At 39.7% G+C, this 15,243-nt stretch overlaps 1 protein-coding gene across 1 annotated transcript in view; it reads right to left on the minus strand.

Moving 5' to 3' along the window:
* Positions 1-1,144: 1,144 nt before the first annotated feature.
* The window catches only part of LOC143885104 (outer envelope protein 61-like), a 28,302-nt gene continuing 14,203 nt past the window's right edge, over positions 1,145-15,243 (minus strand). The window contains exons 9-11 of the mRNA XM_077389096.1: positions 13,496-14,039; positions 13,227-13,370; positions 1,145-1,723 (exon numbers count right to left, since the gene is read on the minus strand). Coding sequence (XP_077245211.1) covers positions 1,577-1,723; positions 13,227-13,370; positions 13,496-14,039 — 835 coding nt within the window. The 3' untranslated portion in view covers positions 1,145-1,576. The remainder of the gene's footprint in view (positions 1,724-13,226; positions 13,371-13,495; positions 14,040-15,243) is intronic.

Below are 15,243 nucleotides of genomic sequence, written 5' to 3' on the forward strand. Positions count from 1 at the left end.
TATCCCAAGACCAACCCTCTTGATTTTACATACATGCCCTCCTACTTGACGCAAATATTGTCTTTTACCATTGATTGTAAAAGTGACTCTCAGAGTGATCATTCTATTTTGTTGGGGGTATTGCTAGCGTCCATCGCAGAAGGCATTTCGCAGCTGGTCTGTCGCACGTCAGACCGGCCACCTCATGAATGAAGACAACAGCTTTTGTCTCCATTCATGAAGTGGTTGGCCTGACGTGCAACAGACCAGCCACGAAAAGCCTTTTGGATGAACCTTAGCAAATCCCTTTTTTTTAATTGGTAAGTGACATATTCACCCCATTTTCTTTCCTGGGCCAGCCACCTGAAATGTATTTACGAATTAAGACTACTCTTTTATACTACAAATGGGTGGCCCAAGGAAGAAAAAGAGCCGAATATATCATTTCCCTTTTATTTTGTGAAATGAGGGCTACCTAAATCATTCATATAAACCTTAGAAGCATTAAGATCATCCCATGGAGAAGATCCCCCCCCCAGGGCACAATGTATCTAAGTTGGGCCCCAAGAAATGAATGGTTTAAATCACCTAACCATTCGATGATACTAACCACTATTACTTGGGCAATATTCGTTCTGGATTTTGAGAATTGATTATGAGTAAACTGATTAGTGCACTCAAAATTGAGCTTTTTTTTATTTTCAGAATTGATTTTGACTTCAAAAGTGATTGTTGGCCTCGAAAGTTAAAATCAATTTAGAGGGAAATAATATGATTTTGGTTAATTTAAAGGGATTTCATCAAAAATTGAAGGTCCTTCTAAATAAAAATTGAATAGGGTTGGTTCAAGCTATCTCTGTGTAAAAAATATATGCAATTTTAGAAATATTTTTCCTTTTAACTTTCCCAGAAAATTATTATAACCCAATCACTGCATAAATAAATATCTATAGGCTACTGATGGGTTTTTATAATTGCACTAAATCACCTTGTCTTTATTATTTAATCAGCTGTCAAAGTTTATTGCAATTCCCAAAAGGCTGCCAGAAGCCAATTTAAAAAGAAAAACTAAGTGAGTTAGAGCAATTATCAAAACATGGTAGTGCCAATATCAGTTGCTTATAAATATTGATAAGAAAAAAAAAAAAAAAAAATGGGCAGAGGCTAATCAATATTAGAAGGATTATTTGGAAGGATTTGCACACATTATAAGGGTGCCTTCAAGTAAGGGGACTCAAGCTAAGGGCAGGTTATCCCAAGCTTATTAAATACACAAGAAGATACACCTTCCCATTGGGGTTATGATACTGTTGTTCTACTTCAACAGACTTCCCATTTCCTTCACAACTGTAACACTAAAAGTTCAAAGAGACCACCAAACAAACAAACAAAAAAGTATACATTAGAAATGGGAATGGTTACCTTCAGCCCCTCTTCTCCTTTCATTTCCATGAGGCATTGATTCCAATCAACCTTCAGCTTAACTCAGTAACAAAACCTAAAAGGAAATTGTCTGTCAAAGAACCACGAGGTTAGTGCGGCTGAATCGATCAATTCATCCGAGATGTCACAATGCCCATGACAGATGGTTTAAGGTTTAACCACCAATGTAGCCCAGCCGGTGAAGGATGATGGCTAAAATAAGCATGCATATCGCGAGAATCATGCCGGGTCTTCCCAAGAGCCAATTCTTTGTTTTCTTTCCAATATCAGCTGCCTTTTGTATCCTTTCTGCCCATAGCATCTGAGGAAAAAAAAAAGAAAGAAACAAAAGATACCCTCCTCAATGAGAACTTGATCAAGCAAGTTACACTTAACAAATTTAATACAAATGCATAAGAACTCGAAACTTCAATCAGAGTCCCAACCAGAATCATGCTTAAAAGGCCTACCTATCATGTCATTTTTTTAGGGAGTAAATCAGGTTTTTCAAGTAATTGATTGTGTTTTCTCTGTTCTCCTTTTGTCTTTTGAGTTATCCCAAAGGTAATGTTGGTCCAGCATAGGGTGCCAAGTGTAAGAGCGTGAGCCGTAGGGTTCTAAATACCAGGTTTACCTTGGATACCATGTGTATCAATTTTATTTTATTTTTGAAAGGGAATATCATATGTGAATCTTAATGCGAGTGAATAAGCAATCCTAGTCGTCAAATGTGGCAGGATTGGCCCCAAGCTACAACCGAAATAGGAAAATAAGCTATTCAACCACCTGTGTCTGGAATAACATGATTATGAAGCAGAGTGCACCCTAAGGCCCTGTTCATTTAAGATTATGACAACCGATGGTGAGCCTCCAAACCGATTATTGGAAGACTCATGCAACAATAATAGGGGATTCCCCAGCCAGAATGCTTAAACAACACATCATACGGGCAATTACACTACTACTGAGATAATGTGCTAACTGGTAGGAATCAGCTTCTTGTTCTCCCCAGCTATGAGAGTTACCTATAACTCTTAAAATCATGAGATTGTTATGAACTCAGGACTACCCGTTTAGAATTTCTAAACATAGAAATATAGCAACTCAAGGCAAACATTATATACAGGCTAGAAGAGCCAGCCAACCAGAGAAACAAAGACCTAATCGAGAAAGAGCGATTTGGGTGCCAAATCAACACGAATGGTCACTATCACTGCTTTATGTACATAGCCTCCACCAAAAACAAGGCCACAGAATCGACTTCTTTATCAAAGAAGTTCCTTCGGAATCTAATAGCACAAAGCACACTACTATCTTCTTCTTTTCTTTTCTTTTCTTTTCTTTTCGAAAAGTGGCTATTGTATTCATACCATGAAATATACATGGGGACCACTAGTCCCACCAGAGATTACATAGTATGATGGTCCAGGAGAATACTCCAGGATCCAAGAACAAAAAGCATAAAAGACTGTATACAGACTTCCTCCAACACCTAACATAACTCCACCATCATCTAAACTTCCTTTCATATTGACCCTTCCCAGCAACCTTCCACTATGCCTTCCAAAAAACATCCAACGACAGAAGCACCATATAGCCCACAGATCATCCATTCAACTGAAGAAACCAAGGAGTAAATATGCCTTGAAGTGCATCAAGAACCTTAAGCATTTTTTCACCCACCTTAAGAACACAACAACCATCATGGGTAGGAAAGGCTATCTAGGGAAGAAAATCTCCCCTGAGCAGCGAAGTACAGTCACTCAAGCACGCTCAGATAGACCTACTTACCCATCCTTAATTCCTCAAGAAGTTTTTTTAACATGGGCTTCTAGCCAATCACAAGATTCCAAACCCTTGCAACCAGAAACTATCATAGCCTACCATAAACAAAACAAAATCCCGAGAACTTCCTACCATCAAAAAGCGTCCAACCAGCATATTTACAAAAAAAAGACCCCCCTTCATTTCCTGAGAGCTTTGAGCTCTCGACTCCCATGACCGGGGGTCTTACCTTTCTCGATATCAAAAACATTCTTTTTTGTTTCTTCCACATCTCCCTTGTAGTCTATACCTAGTACATCCCCATTTTTGCCATCTCCTCAAATCCTTCAGAATAAACTTGCTCTTCTTCCTCCAAAGTGGTCTTCCCCTCATGCGATTCCGACTGGGTTTGCTCTACTTCCTCCTGTATTTCTCTACGTCTCCTTAAGCTCCCTTCTCTTCCTCTTTGGGATGCTACTCAGCCCTTCGAAGACAGTCCTTGACTTTTCCACTAAGTTCCATGTCCATCGAGTCTCTCGACATAATAGACTCCACATCCGGGATAGCAGGTCCCACCTCTTTCTGATGGTCCTCTCCATCCCCACCCACCTCCTTAAGCACATTACGCTTCTCTTCCAAATGTTTCTGAAAGAACTGTAATTTATAGACCGATACGCATACCTCCTCGATCAATCTCTTTCCTGTCAGTTGAAATAACTCTTCCTTCTTGCCTTTTGCCTCCTCTTCAAACTTTTTCCACTGGAGTTCCAGGTATTCCATGGCAATCTCACTTTTAGTTGCCAACCCAGGATTTGCCCTATTTTTGTCATATCCACTCTTCTTGAAGGTCTTCTTTTCTCCACTTCCAAACCATCAACTCTAACGGCTTTACCCTTCCCCTTATAATCAATTTTGCCACCTTCACTTAAGGAGGAAGAATCCTCCCTATGCTCAAATTTCTCCAACATCGTTAGGATTCTGGCGAGGAAGTCTTTCTTTTTCTTCTTCCTTCTGTTGAGAGAGTGCATGCTGATTTCCTCTTATATAGTGGGGGAAACCACCCTTTAGTAGCCTCTAGGTTTGAGGATCTGTGATAATGACTCCCATAATGGTGAAAGTCGTGCATGGGGTTTCCTTTTTCCAATACGGAAGCTTTTCGCATTCTTATTGAAATCGGCACGCTTCTTATCAGGATATCGCCTCTCAGGATCTCTCTTGCTCAACTTCCCAAAATGCTTTTTGTAGCTACTTAATTCATTTGTACCCTTCGAGGCAATAGACGCCTTAGTGTCTTTTCCTCCTCCTCCTCGGTTCTGGAAGTCCTTTCCGGTGGTGCCACGTGTCCGTGCATTAAACACATATTGATTATGCGTCTTAACTAGCCGACCTTATTCTGCTCAAGGTCTCAACATACCAGCCAATGATGTCTCAGGCTTGGTCTGGTCTTGGTTCAAATTTGAATTTGGCCTCTGGCAACGGTCGAATTGCCTTTTCCTGACCGTACGAGGGAACTGCTTTTCCTTTTCTTTCCCTTTCGTAGAGAGATTTTTCCTTCGGATGTAGTTCACCGGAATACCGCTGGCCTTCATCGCCTTGAATGCTTTCTTTTCCCATAGTGACGTTAACATCCGAGGAACGTTCTTCATTAATGCCATTATCCTCGCTGGGATTTTATTATTGTTTATGATGATTCTGAGTTTCAAACAGCAATCAAGCCCGCCTCTCGACACTAATTTTGATCAGATCTGATATCTATCAATGGACTTGACAATGTCTGCAACTTGCTCGCTTCAGTTGCATAACTTCAATTCCAAAAAATCACGAATGAAGTGATGTTTTATCTCAATGTGCTTTGTTCGACTGTGAAACACTTGATTTTATGTCCTGTCGAAGGTATTTTGTTGTCACAGAAAATTGGAGTTGCTCTTTCTTGAGGTTGATAAGAATCAGATAGAATTCTTTGTAACAAGATTGCTTGACATGCGGCAGAAGTTGCTGATATATATTCGGCCTCTGAAGTTGACAACGCCACAGTTTGCGCTTCTTTGATTACCATGATATAGCGCCCTTACTAATAGGGGCCTAAACAAAAATGAAAAACAGAACCTAAAGAGCTTTGTGTTCTTACAGCACTTATGATGTTCTGAAACTTTCTCGGGACTGTGCTCTTCTGTTGTTAACATTTTTCTGAGCCCTTCCTAGACTCCTTGATTACAAGGTTGTCATCCCTTTCAGTCTTTGCCTTTCGGAGAAAAATTCTGTGCATTCTAAAATTTCAGAAATCTGTGATAGTGCAGACCCTGATCTAAAAGAGGAAACTGTGCATTCTAAAATTTCAGAAATCTGTGATTTTAGTGCAGAAACTGTGCATTCTAAAATTTCAGAAATCTGTGATTTTAGTGCAGACCCTGATCTAAGAGGAAACTCTTCAAATCTACATCTGAATCAATAGAACAGGTGCAAATTTGTTGAATCGAAGTCCTCGAAAGTGCAAAAAACTTCAGTTTCATGAGATTTGGGTCTGAAAGAATTAAAATAATTGATTTTCCAGAAAGACTAACTAACTAATCCTAGAATTAAATACGAGTGTGTGGCTGTAGATTTATTTATCAGCCCCATACTTGTATTAAAAGGGAGTAACATCTTTTGGGGTGGCAGCGCCAGATGTTGTGGTTGGATAAGCCCAGGAGCTTAAGGTTCAGCGGACAAAATATTAGTTTGGAATAAGAAAATGGCAGTTAACAAAGATGAATAATTTGATGAGTTAATGGTCTCTCTTAAATTCAAATCAACAGATGACGGATTCCTACTGCCCCCTTAGTGGCATCCTATGGTCTCAGCGATCCGAAATAGCATTGACGGTTGTGGATGGAGCACGGTTAAGTGAGAAATCAATTGCCGATCTTTCATAATTAGAAGGTAATTTCAAAACAATCTGTCTTGATATTGAGATGAGGGATAGAAACCCGGTCACTACTAGTATGAGTAGATTCTCAAAATTTATACCAGGAATGAGTTAATTTATATCCCACCTAGATGGGCGACTTTCACTCTGCTCATTAATCAAGAGGTCCCAATGATGTTTAGACTGATCTTTTCGCTCCTCTAAAGAAAATCATTTTGTTCAAGCTCACAACGAGTGTTTGGAAAACAATTTCAGATTTCTATCTGATTCACTAGGAAACCGAGGGAGTTTCGATGAGATTCCCTTCTACGTTTGAATAATATGGCTTGAGACATGGGCCTCAAGTCATCAGGATTGGAGGGAATGCAACGTGGACTGTTGGGAAGGTCTGAAATCACTACGACTCTCCAGGAAAAGAAAAATAATATTCAAGTGTAGAACAAGGATCTTGGGCAAGTGGCAATTAAAAAAAGGATATTAGGCCAGCGATGATTAAAAAAGGATCTAGTCTGGTATGAGTGGAGATCTTAGATGGGGAGATAGAGAATCATGTGTGTTATCCTTAGCTGAAAAGTCAATAAGTACAAAGTCGAAAGATTTTGAAGATATTATCCGGTGAGAGGAGATAAGTTGGATGCCAAAATATAAAGTGCAGTTGCCACACGCACAATATAAAGTGTGGTGGCTCAAGAAAGATGATAAAAACATGATATTCTTCTACAAAATGGATAATGCTTTGTAAAGAAGGAATCATATTAAATCAGAATGTGAAGGGCAAAGAAGAGACCCAGGTGGCGGTTATTAGCTTAGACAAGAATCTATAAATACTTCCGTCGATATCTAAGCTAGTGGGGTTGGATTTTAACCAAGATTTTTCCGAGAAGGTTATATGGCTTGAAAGAGGCTTTGAGGAAGATGAGGCTAGGGAATCCCACTGCAGCCACCCAAATCGCCAACCTTCAAGCCGCTAACATCCCTCTTTTACCTCCCAGAATAACATCCATCTTTTCCCTCCCAGAATTTTTAGCCGAACTTCCTTGTGCTTCAGCCGTACATATCCCAGACAACAGCCGCAGGTTTTGTGCCCAGAATCCGCAGCCTTGCTTCCATAGTTTCAGCCAATTTTCCACCACTCTTCTTCGCCTGAGTTTGACGCAGAATAACAGCCACCTTACACCCGATTCAAAGCCTCTGTTCAATTGCAAGAATCGCATGAAGCATCCCCAACAGCCCATTTTCAGCAAACCGAGAGAACACAGCTCAACACCTTTTGTTTTACCCGATCCAAACCTGCTTGTTTCTATCCCAAACCTCCTACAAAGCAGCCTATTCTGGCACCCTGGGCATGCAATAAGCATCAACTTATTTCATCCATCCCTAAACCTTGTTTAGCCACCCAGTATCTTTAATTTTAGCCACCAAACTTGACTATAACTGCCACCTTCTTTAATCGACTTTACACCATCCCTTTCCCACGACTTCAACCTCTAGGAAATCCCCTCTAAGTCTTTAACTGAAACTAACCCATAGAATTCCACCTTCTTTAACTTCTTTGAGTCTTTAATCATTAACCAAATCTTGATTCTTGAGTATCAAGAACAGCCACCCACCTTGTTTTCTTGAACCATTTAACCACCCTTCCCAAAAATCTTTTAAACCACCTTCTCATACTAAACCGGTTAACCCAACATCTTCATGAAACTAACCACCACCCCTTTTCTTGTTTTCGAGAACCTCCCTTAACCAACCAAGCAATATCCCCTTCAACCCCGACAACTAAGATTCCTATTAGTTTCATGCCCTTTCACTTGCCCTTTCCACAATTTCAACGCCCTTTTCATGCCCTATTCAGACATCCTTTTCCTCCCCTTTTCTTAGCCGTCCGCTACAACATCAGTGCAATTGGTATCAAAGCTTTCTGTCATCCACCCCCCGTCAGTTCCCTTGGTGCAATGCCTCGGGATTGGTAGTGAGATTCTAGCACAACCTTCTTAAAGGTTCAAAGCCCTGAAAACATGGATGTTATTTCTATGCAAGATCTGGAGTCATTTCAGGTCTCATCTTACTCTTTAATTTCATGCTTTAATCCTCTTTATTCTTTGATCCATGTGTCTCCTGGTCTCACAAAGAAAAAGAACATTGTTTGCACCTTCCTGGCATACATTTGGACATTACCGGCATACGTTTGAACGTTCTCGGCATATGTCAGCACCCTTCTAAACATATGATAAACCTAGTAGAAATATTTTCCAAAACTAATCACATATTTTAGAATCCAAAAAATAACTTATTTTAGGATCCAAAACCCTAATTTCCACCCATCATCCTTTTCACCCCTAACGTACATTCCATAGATTTATCCCAAGTTTGAAATTTCGGTTGTCGGCGAAACGGAAACATTTCGATTTTGGTAAGAAATTTTGGCCAAAATCTTGTAAAATCACGATAACATTTTGGTCCAAAATCACGGCCGATATCGAGGTAAGATTCTTCATCACTGGTTTTTATTTATATTTTTTGTCTTTTTTTTTTAGAAATATCATAAAGGAATCTCGTTGCTCTTTTATTCGAGTACAATTGATTTTTGTTGTGGTTTCTATCGAGGTTTTTGTCGAAATGTCAAGTCAGAAGCTTTGATTTTTGTTTATCTAAAAGGTTACATGTTTCGGTTTCGCATATTTCGACCTACACATTAAGGAAATCCTGAAATTTTGGGCGAAATCCTGAAATTTTAGGCAAATTCTGATATTTTTCCGAATCCAAGTGAATTTCATTTCGGTAGTAGCCGAAACTGAAACATTTCGACCGAAACAAAAATGTTTCTACCGAAATTTAAAACCATGATCCATCCTACATCATTTTAGTATCAAAGCGAAGTATTAGTCCCTCCTTCGATGGTGTCCTACATCAGAATGTCTTCATGATACTCTATAGCTAAGTGTTTCATAGGGAAAGTATTCTTGGGAGTGAGCCGAGGATGGTGGTGCAAAGTTAGATTTTAGAAGAATCATCAAGTGAATTGAGTCTTATCCTCATAGAAGAATTGAGTCTTACCCTTGTTGAATAACATGCATTAGGGGTAGTTTAGTCAATACTTGTTAGAGAGAGGGTATTGTAGTCATTGTACTGTGGTTGCCCTATTTGGGTCTATATATACATCATATTCATGAGGAGCTCCCTAGTGGAGACTCTCCATCCTTCACTCATCTTCTTCTTCCTCTCTTTCTAACCCTAATCTCATTTCTAACATGGTATCATAGCAAAGATCCAAGGGAAGGTGGAAAGAAGAAGAAGAGTTCCTCTATCATTCACACCATCTCATTCTCGCGCGTCTATTTCTCTCGCTCATTTTTTTTTTAGTTTGGGTTTCTCGGCAAACCCTTCTCTTCTTTTGTCAAAATCCTAAAATCTCTCTGGCTCTCCCTCAAATATCTCTCTCAATCTCCTTCAAATCTCTCCCTAAGATTTCTCTCCCTCTTTGCCGTATTTTTATCCCCTTTTTCTCCTTGTTTTAGAAAATCCCTCAAATATCTCTCTTTAGACTCTCTCTCTCTCTCTTGTCAATCTCTCTCTCATTTCATTTGCATGTTATCCCAAAACACACACACACACAAAATCATGTCTATATTACTCATGTAAATCCATTTTGGGTTATCTTCCACTCCATAACTCTCTTTATTTTTCTCTTTTCTATAGCTTTTTGGCCTATGGCCTTTGTCTTTCTCATCTCATCTTCAAAGAGCACCCCAAGTGTTTGATGAAATGTCTCAAAGGGGTTTGTGGCTTGAAAGTCTTCTCTTCATTTCAAGTTAAAGGTCGTTAGCTTCAACTTGAGGGGGAGTGTTGTCATTGTCTTTTCCTTCGTATTGTCTTGGGGTTGTCCTTTTAGTGGGGTGTCTTCTTTATGTTGTTTTCTTGAGGGAGTGTTGTCATCTTTGTTGTCTTCTCTTTAAAGGGAGTGTTGTTCCTTTCTTGATTTTGTCTTCTTAGTCATCTTCTTGAGAGAGTGTTGTCTTATTTTCTTGTCTCTTTGTGTTGTCCGGCTTTATACCTTCTCTCTTCGTGTTGTCTTGATATTGTCCTCCTTGTCTTGTTGTCTCCAGGCTCATGTCTCGCCCGAGGGGAAGTATTGTTGGTGATTATGTTCTTCGTCTCTTCATGTTGTGTTCTCTTTCATGTCTTCTCTTGGTGTAGTTTTACACATTCATCTTTCTCTCCAGCTTTATGCCTTATCTTCACCGAGCGATGGTCCATCATTGGTTGGTTCTCCAGGCGAAGGTTTTCCCATCGTTGGTCGGTTATCTTCTTCATTTTCTTCTTCTTATCTTTAGGCGACGATCTTTTCCCATCGACCTCTCTTTTTCGGACGATGGTTTCCCATCATTGGTCGCCTCTTTTCAAGCGACGATGTTCATGACGTCGACCTAATCTTCAGGCGATGGTGTCCCCATCGTTGGTTGGTTTATCTTCTCCTTCCTTTTCTTCCTATCTTCAGGCGACGATGTTCATGCCGTCAACCTTGTTACCAGACGATTTACCCATCGTTGGTTGGTTATCATCTTCCTTTCTTCTTCTTCCTTTTCAGGTGACGATGTCCATGCCGTCGACCTAGTCTCCAGATGATGGTTTCCCCATCGTTGGTTGGTTATCCCCCCCCCCCTCTCTCTCTCTCTCTCTCTCTCTCTCTCTCTCTCTCTCTCTCCAGGCGACGATGTTCCCGTCGACCTTGTCTCTGATGGTTTCCCCATCAGTTGTTATCATCTTCACTTAGTGTTGTGCTGCTTCGCCGATGTTCGTTGTGTGCACCTTTGGTGTGCCCCCATTTTTGCTCGATGGATCGTTGTTATTCCCCTGCCGAGGTGCCTCAGTTCGATCCTTCATGGTTCCAGACTTATTGCCAAGTTCTCATTCATAGGGAGACCCGGTTGTGACTGCTCTGGCCATTGTGCTACCTCAGGGGGAGCTGCTCTTTCTGATGGTCTTAGATCTTGATGATGTTCATAGTGGCCTTTGTCTTTTGTTTATGCTTTTTATTATCTATGTACCACACCAGCTTGAGGATGAGTGTCATACCAAGATGGATGTGTATGAGCTTATTGTACTTTTTAGTTGTTGATGTAGTTTTTTGTAGCAAGCTGGAGCTTCATAGTATATACACTCCAGCTTGAGGGGGAGTGTTGAATAACATGCATTACGGGTAGTTTAGTCATTACTTGTTAGAGAGAGGTATTGTAGTCATTGTACTGTGGTTGCCCTATTTGAGCCTATCTATACATCATATTCATGAGGAGCTCCCTAGTGGAGACTCTCCATCCTTCACTCCTCTTCTTCTTCCTCTCTTTCTAACCCTAATCTCATTTCTAACAACCCTCAAAGAAGAATCATCAAGATAAGCGAATTGAGTCTTACCCTCATAGAAGAATCAATAAGATAAGTGAATTGAGTCTCACCCTCATAGATCCCTTGAAGAGGTTCACATTTCTTCTTCCATTGATGATAAAACAGTGGATATGAAAATGAAACCACCAAAAGACCTTCTCAGTGAAATTCTTGACAAGGTAAGGCGTCAGTGACAGGGACTTCAATCACCTTTCATGAGAGTGTGGGACGTTGTTCCAACAAAAGTTGTAAGTTTTTTGTCGAATTGTCGTTGAAAACAAAATTAGCATAAGTAATATGCTAAAGATTAAGAAGTTTAAATTTAAATTAGCTAAAACTGAAACATGTGTAGAGAAGAGGGACCAACTCATCACCTTTAATTTGTTGTACTTCAAAGTCGAAACGTGTTTGCCATTCAAAAATAATAATAATAATAATAACGTGCGTGGGGTCTTCGTGAAAACAGTATGTGTATGGGGTCTTCGTGAAAAGAGTTGATTTTTATTGATGGGTGGGCGAGCGGTCCTTGCGGTGAAAAAGGTCAGATTCTTTGGAGGATTACCCTGTTTGAATCATATGGATACTACAGGTGGAATGCAATTAGAGCGTGTTTGAAGAAAGTTATTTCATGGCGATTCTATTCTTAACCGCTGTTATGCAAAAGGAGTTTTGGGAAAGATATCTATAGGAAGAGAGGGGTTGATAGGTAGTCTGGCCCTTCGTGGAACATCATTAAGTTAAATTTTTATGAGTGTTTTCTTGGCACTCCAGGCCCCAATGATACTAGAAACATGTTTTGGGACAAACCAAGTTGTCACAGCCAAGTCCTGTTGCGAGAGAGAGAGAGAGAGAGAGAGAGAGAGAGAGAGGCCCCAATGATACTAGAAACATGTGTTGGGACAAACCAAGTTGTCACAGCCAAGTCCTGTAGAGAGAGAGAGAGAGAGAGAGAGAGAGAGAGACTCTGCACTCAGTGGATAACCAGACCAAATTGTCTCAACCAAGTTTCGAGTCAGTAGGCAAGATTTTGAACTTTGCGAGTGTGAAACAACCAGTAACTCCAAAAGCTTAAGCTGTTGGAGAAAGGCGTTATTTATCTTTTAAACTTTAACACTCCCCCGCACGTGTGGTCCACTTGGCAAACACGTGGCACATGTGGTCCCACTTTGGGCCAACCATCGCATGTGGATTTTTGCTATCCGGGAGGTTTGTACTCGAGACCTTTGGCTCTGATACCATGTGAAACAACCAGTAACTCCAAAAGCTTAAGCTGTTGGAGAAAGGCGTTATTTATCTTTTATACTTTAACAGCGAGTATAACCACGTTCAACTAATAGGAAACACCTCAGACATGCAAGGTTGAACTCACATAATGAACATTGAAAGAAACAGCAGCCCAAGTTTCACACACAATGACTGGAAACACCGACAAGCTACAGTTTTCGCACCATTACAGGTAAACACCGGAACATCTCCTAATTCATAAATAGTAAATAATAAGAGCAAAAGATACATAAAAATGAATCAATATCAAAAGTATGAGGTTAAAAAGCTAGATGATTTGCATTTTAAGTAATGTTAAAACACAGGAGAGAGTATTTCCTAATAACTGTGTGAAAATGCATCTTGTCTTGAGACTTTACATAAATGTCTAACAGGACCAACATGGCAATCTGTTTAAAAATGGGGAGTCCACACTACGTAGCAACTAGAAAATATTAGAAAATGATATAATTTTCAAAGATATGTAAAATAAAGGAAAAATGTCTACTATTACCATTTTATCCAAGCCCTCCGGCGATAGGGATGACATGGCTTGTTGAGCTTTTGCTGCCTCTTCCCGCGAAAGCTTGACACCAAATTGTTCACTCATGTTCGCCATCATGTCTGGGCTCATATTCTTGATCATAGATGTAAACATCTGCCAAATTACATGAATTCTTATAATATGAATAAAGAGTACCATACTGCAAGAGGGAAAAAAGTTAGGATTAAATTGAATATAAAGTGCAAGCCAAATTTTCCATCAGTTTCATTCCAACATACCTGCCGCATGGCTGGGTCTTTCATTTGGTTTCTCATTTGTTCTTGCAAATTAGCCGTCGAAGTTGGAGGGTGTGATTGAGAAACATCTGTTCTCAAAGATGGGAATGACCCACTCGAACTACTTTCGGCCACATCATGTGACTGAGACGCAATTTTTGATCTGTGGTTGTTAGAAGCAGATGCTGCCATTGGAAAGGGAGAGCCGGTTCCATTCAAAGAAGAGGCCATTTCAAACATTTTCTGAAGCTCGTCAGGTGACATCTTACCAATCATATTGGAAGCAGTCTTAACCATTTCAGGTGACACTCCGGGAGGCTGGAATCCATTTGTTGGTTTATGGTTGTTAGCATCTGTTGTTTCCCCTGGAAAAATCGGTTTTTTCCCGTTCAAAGAAGCTGCCATTTCTAGCATTTTATGAAGATCTTCTGGCGGCATCTTGCTAATCATATCTGAGGCGGACTTAACCATGTCAGGGGACATTCCTCCAGCACTTAGAGCAGCCAGAGCATCAGGATCGGCATTCGAGACAAAATTATGGAATGATCTGAAAAATTAAGGTAATGGTACAGTACCACATAAAAATGAGCTCCAAGAATAAGTCATAAGACTACTCATATTGATGTCTATGCTAATAGCCTAATACTTTGTACCATAACTAACAGAGTGAAGATGACGCAGAAACATATTCCAAAGCTATTTAAATTAGACTGGGAATGCTGGAAAATCACATTGAAAAAACCATATAGGAGACTAAAATATAGAAGAACTTACCCACAAGCATAGAAGTACATGGGATAATTATTCTAGCAGTAATACAAATACCAGAAACAAAAAAACAGTAAGGACTTATTCCGAATAGTCATGTCAATGTATATCCAACAAGCATATTTCCTTTAAATGATCGAACAGGGAAATATTTAAAAAATGGAACTCTTTGTCATGTAACTTTCAAGTGATAAGTACCACATTTTTTTCATGAGAATCCATCTAACAAGGTTGTTAACTCGTTCTGCTCAGAGGTACAAGCCATAAATATACCCTGCAAACCTGTAACTTCATGGAGAAACTGCAACCACAAACTTGTATTGTTCATATTATGTATTTTGTTGAAGACATGATTTTATTTGAGTGGGGCTCATTTTCATGTAGTGGGTTTTCCCACACTATATATTTGATAGAGCACAAAAAAGAATGCCATCCCCATATATCTCTAAAGATGACAACCTCTTAAGATTTGATCAATCATCATCATATCACTCTAAGTATAGGAACGTCTAATAGTCGATCCTCGTCAAATCCCTCAAAAGATGGCAACATAGTTGGTCCTCCTCGTGTACATATTGATTGATTTTATCTATTATGGTGAATTGATAGTAATTATCCCTTAGTCATTTCTGGAAGGTTATCCTACTAAACAGGAAACTCATTTACTATGTACACTATACATTGAAGAGCTCACGTACTCTAGTCTTACAGGGAGAAAGAGACATTCATCTCATATTGAGCCTAAACGTCTTTATCTTCTTCTTATTCACTTCTTTGTTTCCATTTCTTGGTTTCAATATCCGTTACATAGTATCAGAGCAGGCATTCTACATCTACCAAGATCTAGAAGAGGGATAAGATCTAGATCAAGAAGAGGCATGTTCTCAATATGAAACCCTAACCTATCAAGTATCAACAATTCGTAAACCGTAATCCCATCCATTAGTATCTTTCAAAACCCTAGCATTACTAATTGTAACCCT

This window comes from Tasmannia lanceolata, unplaced genomic scaffold (genome assembly GCF_043159265.1).
Source record: "Tasmannia lanceolata isolate RefF3 unplaced genomic scaffold, GAP_Taslan_0.1 ptg000008l, whole genome shotgun sequence".
NCBI lineage: Eukaryota > Viridiplantae > Streptophyta > Magnoliopsida > Canellales > Winteraceae > Tasmannia > Tasmannia lanceolata.